A 16,974-nucleotide genomic window follows, 5' to 3' on the forward strand; every position below is an offset into this window, starting at 1 on the left:
GTTGTTCCCTTTCGTCTTTGGCACGGAGAACTCAGTATCCATTTTTTCCAAAAACAAGCTGAAACATGGACTCATCTGACCACAGCACACATTTCCACTGTCTTTCGGACCATCTGAGATGACCTCAAGCCCAGAGAACTCGGCAGCGTTTCTGCATAGAATTGATGTATGCTTTCTCCTTGCGTAATCGAGTTTCAAGTTGCATTTCTTGATGCAGCGGCGGACTATGTTAAGTGACAACTGTTTTCTGAAGTTATCCCAAGCCCATGACATACCATCACTGACAATCTGTCCCAGCATGACACCTCGCTGGTAAAAAGCAGGAGCTGTCCAAGGTGCTAAAGCAGCTATAGTGCGGCAGGATGCCGCCGACATAAACCCCAATGCTTTTTGAAACAGCTTCAGTGGAAGTGTTCTTCCCAGTTTGAACTGAGACACTGCAGAATGGCCTGAACGCGCTTGCTCGTGAGGTGTGGGACTACCGGTGTGGCACTACTGCCTCCTCCACAGTGGGAAGTTGGGCATAGCCTTTCTCTTCCCCGTGATCCACATTAGAGAGGCGTGCTGAGAATATATATATATTTATATTACACAATATGCAATACACAATATGCAATTGCTTTGTAAGGATACACAACACCTGCCAAAGCATTGCAGGGAATCAGGATGCTGAGGCCCGTTCACCAGCGAAGCGTCAAGCGGTGAGGTGGAGTGATGTTTGCCGGAGCACTGCAGGGGAGTGGAGAGTCTTCTTGGTGCCGTAATGATTCCACCCACTGACTCGTGTATATAGATGGCGAAGGTAGAGGGCTTCTAGACAAGATGAAATGAAGGCACTCCCTATGTGCGTTAATAAATGCAATGTCAAGTATACTGAGTAAACTGATGTCATCAATATAGGAGATTAATTTCATTTTCATAATTTTATGTCGAAATTTGTGATTTTACATTGACAAAATTGATAGTAACTTTCTATTTTATAACTTTCTCAGGAAAATGTGAGCGGTGTTCATCCCTGAAAACAACAATGCTAGGATCTTGTGGTTGCCAGGGCATTGCTATGCAGTTGCTAAGGTGTTTTGAGAAGTTTATAGCACTCTGCTACACTCAAAAAAGCTTGTACAATTTACTTAATTTAAACGATTTGATGCAACACAATTACTAAACATTCTGTCACTACTTAATTTCATAGCAAGCAATCAACTTAAATTTGTTAAATGGAAGTTAACTTAATCCATTTGTGTTGGGACAACATAAATATTTTTTGTTGGCCAAACTATGTGTACATTTGCTGTCCATTTCCCATCATTCCATGAGCACTCCCTTCTCTTGCTCCACATCAGTTTGTTGTTATGCTCCCGCACTTAATTCTGTGACCGTTCACTCCTCTCATTCAAAATAAACTGTGCTAGTGAATAACACTAATAAGAGAATAAGCTCCTGTGCATACTTCCATGTCCATCTCACTTATGCTGCTGTCTGTCTGTCTAAAAAAAAATTGTCAAGCGCACATTCTGCATGTTTAAGAGGTGATCCAGGTATCTGCATTAAAGTGATGCCAAGAAAGACAGGGTGGGCCAAATACGGTGGTCTGCGGCATCCTTGGCAATACTGTACTCAGAATCTATCAGCAAGATCAGAATTTGCATGTGCAAATTATGTTCAGCAGCAATTCTTTGGGCGCATTTGCACCATTGCCTGATCTGCATGATTCCTTTACTGAATCGGGCCCTAAACGTGCGCAGTTAGCACGTGCATAAAACTGCCGCGTTTAGCATGTGCAATTCATTTTTTGTGAATCTGCCCATGCTGGGTTTCCCGAAGCACTAAGTAGAACGTTAGGAACACTTAAGTAGTACTTAATCTCTACGCCGTATTTCCCAAAAGCATCGTTATCTAAGTAGCACGTAAAATTAACCAGAGCTTTGAACCACTCTTATATCCATTAAAGGGGTTATGTCATGAGGAGCGGAAGTCAACGCAGGTGGAGGAGCAAATGTAAACAAAAGAGGGGCAAGTGGGCTGGTGTGCACAATAGGCTAAAGGCTTCACCTTACAAAACTGCACTGCATGCACTCAAGGCCTGTGCCGACGAGCTGGCAGAGAGCCTCACAAACATCTTAAACCTGTCCCTGGCACAAGCAATAGTGCCCACATGCCTTAAATCTGCCACCATCATCCCAAAGCCAAAACAGTCTGCTGTGACCAGCCGTAATGACTACCAACCAGTAACACTCACCCCATCATTATGAAGTGCTTTGAGAGACTGGTGCAGGCTAACATCAAAACCAAGAACCCTGTGAGTCTTGACCACCACCAGTTTGCATTTCCACTGCCCTTCACATGACTCTGACTCACTTAGATGGCAGAGACACATTTGTCAGAATGCTGTTCATTGACTACAGCTCTGCCTTCAACACCATACTCTACTCAAAACTACAAGACATAGGTCTCAACAATGCACTATGCAAATTGACTCAAATGTCCTTACCACAGACTACAGGGAAGAGGTGCAAAATACCATGCGATGGGACGTTGAGAAAAACATGACCCTCAACACGAAGAAAACAAAAGAGCTCATTGTGGACTTCAGAAAGCACAGAGCCACAGACCACTCCACCATACATATCAGTGGGGTCGAATTGGAAAGGGCCAGAAGTTCCAAGTTCCTTGGTATCCACATCACTGAGGACCTTGCATGGACCATCAACACCTCTACACTGGTTAAAAAGGAACATCAGCGCCTTTATTTTCTTAAAAGACTCAAAAAACTCCACCTCGACTGTTAGAAAACTTGTACAGTTGAAAACATCCTGACATACTTTGCATCACTGTCTGGTATGATAGTTGCCCCTCAGTAGACCATAAAAGCCCTTCGGCATGTTGTCAAGACTGCACAATATATAATTCGCACCCAGCTACCAGCCGCTGAACAACATGTGCTTCCAGACCAGAGCACCGCGCATCATCAAAGACCCTATCCATCCAGGATATGGTCTGTTCACCCTCCTGCCTTCTGGAGGCTGGTACAGGCTCATCCAAGCATGCATCATCAGGCAAAGGAATAGCTTTTACCCCAATGCAGTCTACCAGTTGAACTGCATTCCTGTAAATTTAGATATATCCAAGATTCTATATTTTTTTATATATTTATTTATGACTTATTCTACTCTTTTCTAAATGTATGCAACAGCCAGTAGAACACAATAATTTCATTGTACTTGTACAGTGACAATAAAGAGCTTGAACTTCATCTGGACTATTTAAAAATTATTTTTATATTTAAACATACACAGACAGACGCCTTTGTCTGCTTGATACATATCTCTGCCCGCTTTTAAAAGATGTGGTGTAAAGTTACACGCCGTGCACAAACGTGTCATGGACATGCTCTTTCACCCATCTGCGTTATTTTTAAATGTTGTTGTTTGAAAATATACACTGGAAAGACGTCTTTGACCGCTTACATGTGTTCCGGCGATGTGCGTTTCAGTGCTGGATAATCCTGGAAACTGGATGTGGATATGTCTTCAGCATATTTCAGCATGGATTGCATGTTTTTTCGGCTTTCAGCGTTGATTGCTTGTCCAGTCATAAATGATTCAAGCTTTGCAAAGGAACTGTTATTGAAGGATGGGGCAGTTAAAAACACTTGGACCTGGGGGCCTGGGTAGCTCAGCAAGTAGACGCTGACTACCACACCTGGAGTCGCAAGTTGAATCCAGGGCGTGCTGAGTTACTCCAGTCAGACTTCCTAAGCAACCAATTGTTCCAGTTGCTAGGGTGGGTAGAGTCACATTGGGTTCACGTCCTCATGGTCACTATAATGTGTTTTTCGCTCTCGGTGGGGCACTTGTGAGTTGTGCATGGATGCCACTGATAATAAAGTGAAGTCTCCACGCGCGCTAGGTTTCCGCGGTGATGTTGAACAAGCCATGTGATAAAATGCGCGGATTGACTGTCTCCGCCACCCGGATTGAGTCGAGTCACTACGCCACCATGAGGACCTAGAGTGCATTGGGAATTGAGCATGCCAAATTGGGGAGAAAGGGGTAAAAAAAAAAAAAAAAACACTTCGACCCAATGCAGAACAGTAAGTAAACCGTTCCATTCATGAATATTTCAAATGTCATAACTGTTTGATAGCTTATGGTGCTGACATCCTGTTTACACCAGATGCGTTCACTGACACGACACAATGGCTTGAGGCTGTCTACAGGGGTGCGTCGCCACAAACTTTTTTTTTTTCTCCCCAATTTGGAATGCCTAATTCCCTATGCGCTCTAGGTCCTTGTGGTGGCATAGTGACTTGCCTCAATCTGGGTAGCAGAGGATGAATCTCAGTTGCCTCCACGTCTGAGACCGTCAACCCGTGCATCTTATCATGTGGCTTGTTGAGCGCATTACCACGGAGACATAGCGAGTGTGGAGGCTTCACGCTATCCTCCGTGGCATCCACGCACAACTCACCACGTGCTCCACCGAGAGCGAACCACATTATATTGACCATGAGGCAGTTAAACCATGTTACCCTACCCTCCCTAACAATTGAGCCAATTTGGTTCAATTTGAGTCATGACACAAACTTTCTAAAATGTTTGTGTTGTTGGCAGTAGTAGCACAAGTGCATGCAGTGCAAAATGGAACAGGACATCTGTTTACAGTCGGTGCAACAGAATGCACTTACACGGACACTTCCATGGTAGACAACATCATTGATTATAATGGGTTCTATTGCTTTTGACGCTATGTGACTCTCATGTCCGGTGTAGACAGTGTGTGAGTGTTAACAGTTGTGCTTGAGATGAAAAGATTCATATATTCAGATGCAAAGTGTTGGATGTGCGATATGTGTAACCCTTGACATTTTGTTATACAGGTGAAACTCGAAAAATTAGAATATCGTGCAAAAGTTCATTAATTTCAGTAATTCAACTTAAAAGGTGAAACTAATATATTATATAGACTCATTACAAGCAAAGTAAGATATTTCAAGCCTTTATTTGATATAATTTTTATGATTATGGCTTACAGCTTATGAAAACCCCAAATTCAGAATCTCAGAAAATTAGAATATTACATGAAATCAATAAAAAAAGGATTTTAAATACAGAAATGTCGGCCCTCTGAAAAGTATAATCATGCATATGTACTCAGTACTTGGTTTGGGCCTCTTTTGCATTAATTACTGCCTCAATGCGGCGTGGCATGGATGCTATCAGCCTGTGGCACTGCTGAGGTGTTATGGAAGACCAAGATGCTTCAATAGCAGCCTTCAGCTCTTCTGCATTGTTTGGTCTCATGTCTCTCATCTTTCTCTTGGCAATGCCCCATAGATTCTCTATGGGGTTCAGGTCAAGCGAGTTTGCTGGCCAATCAAGCACAGTAATACCATGGTCATTGAACCAGGTTTTGGTACTTTTGGCAGTGTGGGCAGGTGCCAAGTCCTGCTGGAAAATGAAGTCAGCATCTCCATAAAGCTTGTCTGCTGAAGGAAGCATGAAGTGCTCTAAAATGTCCCGGTAGATGGCTGCGTTGACTCTGGACTTAATAAAGCACAGTGGACCAACAGCAGCCGATGACATGGCTCCCCAAACCAAGACAGACTGTGGAAACTTCACACTGGACTTCAAGCATGTTGGATTGTGTGCCTCTCCATTCTTCCTCCAGACTCTGGGACCTTGGTTTCCAAATGAGATGCAAAATTTGCTCTCATCAGAAAAGAGGACTTTGGACCACTGAGCAACAGACCAGTTCTTTTTTTCTTTAGCCCAGGTAAGACGTTTGACATTTGAAGCCCATGTCCAGGACCCGTCTGTGTGTGGTGGCTCTTGATGCAGTAACTCCAGCCTCAGTCCACTCCTTGTGAAGCTCCCCACACATTTGAATGGCCTTTTCCTGACAATCCTCTCCAGGCTACGGTCATCCCTGATGCTTGTGCACCTTTTTCTTCCACACTTTTCCCTTCCACTTAACTTTCTATTAATGTGCTTTGATACAGCACTTTGAGAACATCCAACTTCTTTTGCAATTACCTTTTGAGGCTTTCCCTCCTTGTGGAGGGTGTCAATGATGGTTTTCTGCACAACTGTCAGGTCAGCAGTCTTCCCCATGATTATGAATTCAACTGAACCAGACTGAGAGACCATTTAAAGGCTCAGGAACCCTTTGCAGGTGTTTAGCTGATTAGAGTGTGACACTTTGAGCCTACAATACTGAACCTTTTCACAATATTCTAATTTTCTGAGATTCTGAATTTGGGGTTTTCATAAGCTGTAAGCCATAATCATCAAAACTATATCAAATAAAGGCTTGAAATATCTTACTTTGCTTGTAATGAGTCTATATAATATATTAGTTTCACCTTTTAAGTTGAATTACTGAAATTAATGAACTTTTGCACGATATTCTAATTTTTCGAGTTTCACCAGTATAATGTTGTGCAGCTTGTCCATTCTCTTCCGATTGAGTTTCAAACATGGCTGGTTTCGAGGGGCTGCCTGGTGTTAGCCAGAGGGCCAGAGACAGGGTGAACATTTTTTACATTTTCATGTTGAAAAGACAAAATCCTGGATATACTGGCCAAAGGGATGAGCACCTTTTGGACCGGACAGCTCACTTAATTATGCATTGAAGTTCTATATTGTAAGGCGGGTGCCAGCGAGTCTGGGCTACTCCTCGAGAAAAAAAAAGCTCTCATGAGAATTAACATTTAACTCTCTCTTGCATACGTAACAGCAACATCAGAGACGCAGCAAACAGTGCAGCTCGCACCTCATTTCTACAGTCTCGTCATCTCCCCTTACTCCCCCCTTCTCCTCCTCACTTAAAGCTCACTAAAAACCTATGCAATGTTAAGTGTGTTCAAAAAGTAAATATACATGTTTGGTATCATTTAAAGTGTCTCAGTGCGCCTGGTAAACTGGTCTCATTCTCCCAGCCATAATGAAAAGCTAAAAGAAGTTGTAAAATATGAGAAATGTGGTGTGCCACTTAAAGGTGTGCCCTTCCCCAGATCCTCCATACAAACTACCTCCTGTATGTAAATGTACAGGAATCAAGAACCCATTCAATTACAAATTCTGATCCCACAGTTGTGAACCCCTCAATAGGGGACCAAAATCTAATTATAATGACAGACACCACCATTTGGTAAGCATATTTAATTATCTGGGTTTATAAGGAAAATGGGCAAAAGGTTCGGGGTGTCTGTATTTAGACTTCCCACACGATCGTTGTGTGTAGATTTCGTTGCCAGGTACATTTTCTATAAATTCCTCGATTTCCAAATTGTTGATATTATATTTGATTGATTTATGATTTTACTCTATGAATTGGATTTTAATTATTGTTCTATTTACCTGGTCAATAAATTGACTCTGAAATTGTTTTCCCAAGCAGATTAAACGATTCGTATGTTACCGCAAGTCTGCGTCAGATTAGTGACGACTAATATTTGGCATCAATTCAAGTGTACTTGGTTTGCAAAGACAAAAAGGGAATTTCCGTTTATAACAGCAAATGCTGCTTGACCAATCTAAATTCGGGTGTGACTTACCTCTGTTTTAATTTGATGTTTCTCCAGATAAGTGTACATGGGAAACCACACATGGCCAATCGAAAGCTATTACAAGAGAAGTTATGTTGGTCAACTTACATCTGTAATAGTGGCCTCTACTGAAGAAAACGTTAATTTAAATTCAAGTGTATGCAATTCCATGGGGGCTATACTGAAGTATCTTTGATTGTGCAAACGTGAATGTGACCGATCTTAGGTATATAGCTATTTACCTCTGTTTGATGATCCAAAGCTGATGAGCTTGTGAGCGTGAGACCCGCATAAAAGAGAAAAACATGCGAGGACCTCAAAGAGACATAGTTTCCTAATCTGAACGGGTAAAATATAATTAAAGTGTTAAAAAGAATAATCAAACATTCGCTCACTTTTAATGATGATCAGATATCATTAAAACCTTTTTCATTTATGGAGTCAGATGAAATAACGAGGTAATACATAAGAGAAAATGTATTTCATTTAATCTTGTTGTGTTGCGTAAAAGGAAAGACAGTAATGCGCAGAGATCTTCCCCCGTATTATTGGAGACCGCCATTGGACCGATAAATGGGCTTACAATATTATAACAAGCAATCTACGTACTGGTTTGGGAAATAGGTTTTATTCCATCCTAAAATAATGTGGGTAAGATGCTTGTAAAAAATGCCATTGCAATGTTATCGGGAAACCCAGCCCCAGAGTTGATGGAAATCAATCCCAGGGGAGCAAATAATGATGCCTAATGGAAAAATTAATTTCTGACCCTGGTGTCAATGTCATTGTGGTTTGTAGGTTGAATGTTCAGGACCCTGTATGCCTGTAAAAACGCTTGGTTCAAATCTCTTGTGCAACATGTTGTCACCGATTGTGACTATGGGATCTTTACACTCTTAGTAACAAATGATTGGTCGAAAGCTTAGAACGGTAAAAGTTACAACGCCTCAACATTTTCTACACACCAATCTACAAATAGCTAATATAACAAAATAAATGTATGTTCATTCAACAAGACTAGATCAAATCCATTCAAACTAATAATTTAACTAATACAATAATGCCATTTAATTGCGTGGAAAAGTTTTTCAAAATTTTTCAACTTTTTATTTTTTTTATTGTTTTATTTAAATCCCCTTGGAAAAATGTGCACTGATAAATCGTTTACAATAAGACCAGAAACACATGGATTAGCTTGATTTCAACAATTTAAGTGTTCACACAGCCAGAAAATAAATATGATTTTTTTTGGCCTATCTGACTCAAATAGGTTTAAAAAACACTTGAAATCTCATTTTTATTTGAATTTAGCTAGCCAGCTGTCCTTATAAAAGTCTTGATCACCACTCATTCCCTCATCTAACTGTGGGCCCTGCAGTAACAAACTGTTGAGATTTGGAAACAGCACCTATGAAAAACATAATCAGTGGCGAAACATCCGTTGCTAAAGTTTCAAGCACGGTGAACCTACATGAGTTTGCGACATTACCATGACAACCAATGCGGACCTGCCAATTAAAAAAGTGACAGATCTGGCCACAAATAACTTGCTGCTTAAACAGTCGGATTTAAGGATAAATCTGATTTCCCCTGCTGTGTGAGCAAAACTTGAGTGAATCTGATGTAAAATATAATACAAGCACATCTCACCTCATCATCTTTGAACCAAGAGAGGCTCTCGGCGGTCAGAACAAACCAGTATTCCTTCGCTCCACCCTTCATGATACTGATGTTATTGATGGTCAACCAGCCCTTACGAATCACCTAAAGATAAGACAAAATACAACAGATGACATTGCTGTGGATTGTAAATCCAAACTTGTAACAACAAAGTGGTTAAACATAAAAAATAAATAAATGTGAATTTGGCACAAATTGATGCAAAATGTATATAGACTCAAGGTGTAAAATCAAGGTGATGCAGTGTGTTTAAAGGAATAGTTCACCCAAAAAATTATCTCATGGATGACTCACCTTTAAGCCATCACAGATGTGTATGATTTTCCTGAAGATGTTTATAAGTGCATTTCTGCTCTTTTTGTCCATGCAATTTAAGATAATGGGTGCCATTAGGCTGCTGGGTATTTGACGGTTCAAAAGGCATATTTAGGCAGCATAAAAGTAATCCACACAACTCCAGTTGATCAATTAATGTCTTCTGAAGCAAATCAATAGATTCAAACATTGCTTCAGGTCAGCGCTGTTTTGCTGTTTGAGATGACCTAACTCTCGCGTGAAGTTCGTTCCTCTGTTGTACACAATGCGCACACTTCAGACTTCTCGCGTGAACTTACATCGCACGACAGCTCATGGATGGGTCTACTGGTAGCATTTTTCAAAGTTAATAAAGTTTTAATTATCAATTTATTATTTACACAAACCTATCAAAGACATTTATTTATCGAGTGGAGTGGTGTGGACTTTTATGCTACCTAATTATGCCTTTTTGACCACCAAACAACCAGCAGCGTCATGGCACCCATTCGCTTTCATGTATGAACAAACATAGCTGAAATGTGCTTAGAAAAATCTTCACTTCGGTTCGGCTAAAGAAGGAAAGACATACATAATGGCTTAAAGGCGAGAAATTCATTTGTGGAATTAAAAATGAGATAATTATCATTTGTGGATGAACTAATCCTTTAACTAACAGTAATTGTGCAGATGTCAACAGGAAGTTGTCATGTCTAAAGTTTAGTCAAGTCAAAACCTTTGCATCGCAAGTATAAAATCTAATTTGTTTTTTTATCAGAAAGTATTATATTTTCAATTCTTGTAATATGATAGCAGCAGCTGACTTTCAATTAAGTTAATTACTTTTAAGTACATTGCTTGGGTTACACATGTTTCCAAAATAATATTATTTATGTTGAATGTACAACAATTTATATGTAAAATAGACATTATTTAAAATTTGTTGATTAAAAAAACAAAACAAAAAACTTCAGTGAAAAGTGTTTTTTTATAAAGTAATTAAAAGCATGATTGCTTTTAAGATGTAATAATCAGTAATGCAATCTCGTTACAATTTTATAAGAGTAATTAGTAATTTTTAGTGGATTTTAATAAAGCAATCATATACATAGTGTATTTATTCAGTTTATTGAGTTGAAAGACTAAAATAAACCTTAAATGTTAAAACAGAATAGTAGATATAATTGTAGATATAACTAGAAAAAGTTTGTCGAGACAAACTTTAAGTTGGCTTGTGAAAGTTTGGACCAGAAAGTTTGAAGTTTAAAGTAGTTTGAAGTTTAAAGTAGTTTGAAGTTTAAATTAGTTTAAAGTTTAAATTAGTTTGAATTTTAAATTAGTTTAAAGTTTAAATTAGTCTAAAGTTTAAATTAGTTTGAATTTTAAAGTAGTTTGAAGATTAAATTAGTTTGAAGTTTAAAGTAGTTTATAGTTTAAATGAGTTTGTACTTTAAAGTAGTTAAAAGTTTAACTTAGTTGCTAGACAGATAGATAGATAGATAGACACTCAGATAGATAGATAGAGAGATAGATAGATAGATATTTACCCTCAGATAGATAGATAGATATAGATAGATAAATATTTACCCTCAGATAGATAGATAGATAGATATATATTGACCCTCAAATAGATAGATAGATAGATATTGACCCTCAGATAGAGAGATAGATAGATAGATAGACAGACAGATAGATGCTAGCACGTTTTTAGCATTTTTTAGTACTTCGCTAGGTGATACTAGCATGTGTTAGCATGATGCTAGCACGTTTTTAGCATTTTTAGCACTTCGCTAGGTGATGCTAACATGTGTTAGCATTATGCTAGCACGATTTTAGCATGTTTTAGCACTCCGCTAGGCGATGCTAGCATGTGTTAGCATTATGCTAGCACGATTTTAGCATGTTTTAGCACTCCGCTAGGCGATGCTAGCATGTGTTAGCATGATGTTAGCACATTTTTAGCATGTTTTAGCACTTCACTAGGCGATGCTAGCATGTGTTAGCATGATGCTAGCACGTTTTTAGCATGTTTTAGCACTCCGCTAGGCGATGCTAGCATGTGTTAGCATGATGCTAGCACATTTTTAGCATGTTTTAGCACTTCACTAGGCGATGCTAGCATGTGTTAGCATGATGCTAGCACGTTTTTAGCATGTTTTAGCACTTCGCTAGGCGATGCTAGCATGTGTTAGCATGATGCTAGCACATTTTTAGCATGTTTTAGCACTTCGCTAGGCGATGCTATGATGCGTTAGCATGATTCCCAAGTTAATGACTCTAATGAGCCGGTTCTTTTGAATCTACAGTGTGAAACATACAGTGTGACCAGTGTAGTCTGATTCCCAAATTAATGACTCTAATGAGCCAGTTCTTTTGAATCTAAAATGTGAAACATACAGTGTGACCGGTGTAGTCTGATTCCCAAATGAATGACTCTAATGAGCCGGTTCTTTTGAATCTACAGTGTGAAACATACAGTGTGACCAGTGTAATCTGATTACAACATTAATGACTCTAATGAGCCGGTTCTTTTGAATCTACAATGTGAAACTTACAGTGTGACCAGTTTAGTCTGATTCCCAAATGAATGACTCTAATGAGCCAGTTCTACAGTGTATTGTTAAAATAGTTTAACTTAGTTGCTAGATAGATAGATAGATAGATAGATAGATAGATAGATAGATAGATAGATAGATAGATAGATAGATAGATAGATATTTACCCTTAGATATATAGAGAGATAGATATAGATAGATAGATATTTATCCTCAGATAGATAGATAGATAGATAGAGAGAGAGAGAGAGAGAGAGAGAGAGAGAGATATTTACCCTCAGATAGATAGATAGATAGATAGATACAGTGAGGAAAATAAGTATTTGAACACCCTGCTATTTTGCAAGTTCTCCCACTTAGAAAACATGGAGGGGTCTAAAATTGTCATCGTAGGTGCATGTCCACTGTGAGAGACATAATCTAAAAAAAAAAATCCAGAAATCACAATGTATGATTTTTTAACTATTTATTTGTATGATACAGCTGCAAATAAGTATTTGAACACCTGTCTATCAGCTAGAATTCTGACCCTCAAAGACCTGTTAGTCTGCCTTTAAAATGTCCACCTCCACTCCATTTATTATCCTAAATTAGATGCACCTATTTGAGGTCATTAGGTGCATAAAGACACCTGTCCACCCCATACAATCAGTAAGAATCCAACTACTAACATGGCCAAGACCAAAGAGCTGTCCAAAAACACTAGAGACAAAATTGTACACCTCCACAAGGCTGGAAAGGGCTACGGGAAATTGCCAAGCAGCTTGGTGAAAAAAGGTCCACTGTTGGAGCAATCATTAGAAAATGGAAGAAGCTAAACATGACTGTCAATCTCCCTCGGACTGGGGCTCCATGCAAGATCTCACCTCGTGTGGTCTCAATGATCCTAAGAAAGGTGAGAAATCAGCCCAGAACTACACGGGAGGAGCTGGTCAATGACCTGAAAAGAGCTGGGACCACCGTTTCCAAGGTTACTGTTGGTAATACACTAAGACGTCATGGTTTGAAATCATGCATGGCACAGAAGGTTCCCCTGCTTAAACCAGCACATGTCAAGGCCCGTCTTAAGTTTGCCAATGACCATTTGTGTCACTCTGTGTATATATTTCATCAGACTACATTACAGTGAGGAAAATAAGTATTTGAACACCCTGCTATTTTGCAAGTTCTCCCACTTAGAAATCATGGAGGGGTCTGAAATTGTCATCGTAGGTGCATGTCCACTGTGAGAGACATAATCTAAAAAAAAAATCCAGAAATCACAATGTATGATTTTTTAACTATTTATTTGTATGATACAGCTGCAAATAAGTATTTGAACACCTGAGAAAATCAATGTTAATATTTGGTACAGTAGCCTTTGTTTGCAATTACAGAGGTCAAACGTTTCCTGTAGTTTTTCACCAGGTTTGCACACACTGCAGGAGGGATTTTGGCCCACTCCTCCACACAGATCTTCTCTAGATCAGTCAGGTTTCTGGGCTGTCGCTGAGAAACACGGAGTTTGAGCTCCCTCCAAAGATTCTCTATTGGGTATAGGTCTGGAGACTGGCTAGGCCACGCCAGAACCTTGATATGCTTCTTACAGAGCCACTCCTTGGTTATCCTGGCGGTGTGATTCGGGTCATTGTCATGTTGGAAGACCCAGCCTTGACCCATCTTCAATGCTCTAACTGAGGGAAGGAGGTTGTTCCCCAAAATCTCGCAATACATGGCCCCGGTCATCCTCTCCTTAATACAGTGCAGTCGCCCTGTCCCATGTGCAGAAAAACACCCCCAAAGCATGATGCTACCACCCCCATTCTTCACAGTAGGGATGGTGTTCTTGGGATGGTACTCATCATTCTTCTTCCTCCAAACACGGTTAGTGGAATTATGACCAAAAAGTTCTATTTTGGTCTCATCTGACCACATGACTTTCTCCCATGACTCCTCTGGATCATCCAAATGGTCATTGGCAAACTTAAGACGGGCCTTGACATGTGCTGGTTTAAGCAGGGGAACCTTCCGTGCCATGCATGATTTCAAACCATGACGTCTTAGTGTATTACCAACAGTAACCTTGGAAACGGTGGTCCCAGCTCTTTTCAGGTCATTGACCAGCTCCTCCCGTGTAGTTCTGGGCTGATTTCTCACCTTTCTTAGGATCATTGGGACCACACGAGGTGAGATCTTGCATGGAGCCCCAGTCCGAGGGAGATTGACAGTCATGTTTAGCTTCTTCCATTTTCTAATGATTGCTCCAACAGTGGACCTTTTTTCACCAAGCTGCTTGGCAATTTCCCGTAGCCCTTTCCAGCCTTGTGGAGGTGTACAATTTTGTCTCTAGTGTTTTTGGACAGCTCTTTGGTCTTGGCCATGTTAGTAGTTGGATTCTTACTGATTGTATGGGGTGGACAGGTGTCTTTATGCACCTAATGACCTCAAATAGGTGCATCTAATTTAGGATAATAAATGGAGTGGAGGTGGACATTTTAAAGGCAGACTAACAGGTCTTTGAGGGTCAGAATTCTAGCTGATAGACAGGTGTTCAAATACTTATTTGCAGCTGTATCATACAAATAAATAGTTAAAAAATCATACATTGTGATTTCTGGATTTTTTTTTTTAGATTATGTCTCTCACAGTGGACATGCACCTACGATGACAATTTTAGACCCCTCCATGTTTTCTAAGTGGGAGAACTTGCAAAATAGCAGGGTGTTCAAATACTTATTTTCCTCACTGTATGTAATTCCTATTATCTTAATCAATGGAGTGGTGGTGGCGTAGTGGCTAAATCACAGGGCTGTTAATCAGAAAGTCGCTGGTTTGAACCCCACGGCCACCACCATTGTGTCCTTGAGCAAGGCACTTAACTCCAGGTTGTTCCAGGGGGATTGTCCCTGTAATAAGTGCACTGTAAGTCGCTTTGGATAAAAGCGTCTGCCAAATGCATAAATGTAAAATGTAAATAAAGTAACAGGGTTAATCCATACATGCCATACAATTAACATTTATTTTTGAATATCCTTGGAGCTTAGCAGCTTGCTAGCTGCATTACTGTGAAAAAGTTGTGTTTGGCAGTTTCTAGCTAACATTAATTAATGCTATAAAATTTGCCTCAGCTACCAGTCTTTTCATTCAAAGTTGACTATTATACAAATCAACATACTGCTCCATACATTACATCATTAACCCCATAAGCTCTGCTGCATATTTTGGCTGCTACCTGCATTTTTCATACAGCAATTTGAAAATGCACTATACACACATACAGTGGACTAATTGCAAAATATTGGTCTCATTTTATAGATAAAAAAAAAACACGTAAAAAATTCATAAATAATATTGTATCTGTTTACAATCTTATGATGAACTTACTATTTGTCTTGACTTTAAAAGTCTGCGATTCAGGCTCTGTTTGCTCTATGTTCATTCTAAAAGTATTATCCGAAAGAAAAACTTTCCTCTCACCATCCATCACAATATACAGATCTGAAATGCAGGTGGCGCACTAATCCAGCAGAGCATTTGCCATGTGATCATCCATAGATTTTAGTCTATTTTGTGATCCCAAACACCTTCCCCACTCTTTCGTCATATACAGCATCCCAGCCTCTGAGTGGACTAGAAATGTAATCTAGGTGTCGTTGGAATGCTGATATCCACAGCATTGCGATGAGGCATAATATTTCATCATCTATATAGTGGAACATATTTTGCAGATTATTTTTATTATGCTTTTTCTGCTTGACTGCATAGTTTTTTCTGGACATCAGAGACCTAACATTGGATTATTTTACCAAGCAAGCTCACAGAAAAGTAGAAAATGGCTAATTTTAGTCTAAGGATGATATAGAGTGTCTTTCTCTGGGCTTACAGAACAGTGCAAAAATGGGACATTTGCCTTTGTGGTCTTACAAAAATCATATTTCACTTTTTCTTGTTATTTTATGTAACATAAATGCAAAAGTGATAGAGTTCAGTGAAAAGTTTGGCTTTAAATGGTACCAAATGACGATTTATGTATTCAAGGACTATAACATTTTAAGTGTAAACATTTCACACTCTTTTGGCTTCGAGTTTAAGGTGTTAAATCTTCTAGGGATAAAGCATGTAAACTTTGCACACAATAGATGATAATTTATTATAGTTTATCAGTCTTGTCAAAGTCAAGTCTGAGTATTTATTAGTATTCTAATACCTGCCAAGTTATTTAACTTAGTGGAGTCTATCTTAAAGTCTCAAAGTTTTGTCTCAGGTGGTGAGACACATTAGACATTACAAAAATACACAACTAAACACAAATCGATATAGTGCTCTGTGTTTGCTATCAAAAAAGCATTGAGACATAAAGCCTTAATTAAACTGCAGTCGAGATTCATGCAGTGCAACTGTACTATAGTTCATCCAAACTCAAATATGTTAAATAATCAAGTGACCTCCAGTGAATTTAAATACAAGAACCTGAATGTCTTACAATTATACCAGTGGCTGGAGGAGATGACGCCTGAGAGACAAAGAGAGACAGATACAGATACAGTAGATGCAAACTTTTTATGTTCAATGTCTCCTTTATTGAATTAAGGCAAAAATAGGACTGAAGTCTAAAAACTGAGATTGGATTTTCCAAATTTCTTGTTCCAAGGTTACATTTGCAACCACACTAATACCACTCAAATTAAATTCTCCTGGCGCACAAAATCACCAACTTTGCCACACTGGACATCTGCCTGTCTTTTACTAAGAATTTTAAACCACTAATAAATAGTACATGATTAAATGTAAATTAAGTGGCCTCATTACTTCACTTGCGTACAGACATTCAGATTTTACCATACCTTACTGTCCATATAAACAGTTGTGATAATAAACCAGTTGTGGCCTGTTCACCTCCTGCACTGGCAGGTAGAA

General features: G+C 39.3%; 1 protein-coding gene across 1 annotated transcript in view; it reads right to left on the minus strand.

The window, feature by feature from the left end:
- LOC127649806 (dynamin-3-like) overlaps positions 1–16,974 on the minus strand; it is a 163,010-nt gene that overhangs the window by 54,340 nt on the left and 91,696 nt on the right. Inside the window, exon 15 of the mRNA XM_052135052.1 lies at positions 9,200–9,313. Within this exon, the coding sequence (XP_051991012.1) occupies positions 9,200–9,313 (114 nt within the window). The remainder of the gene's footprint in view (positions 1–9,199; positions 9,314–16,974) is intronic.

Source organism: Xyrauchen texanus, chromosome 9 (genome assembly GCF_025860055.1).
Source record: "Xyrauchen texanus isolate HMW12.3.18 chromosome 9, RBS_HiC_50CHRs, whole genome shotgun sequence".
NCBI classification, from domain to species: domain Eukaryota; kingdom Metazoa; phylum Chordata; class Actinopteri; order Cypriniformes; family Catostomidae; genus Xyrauchen; species Xyrauchen texanus.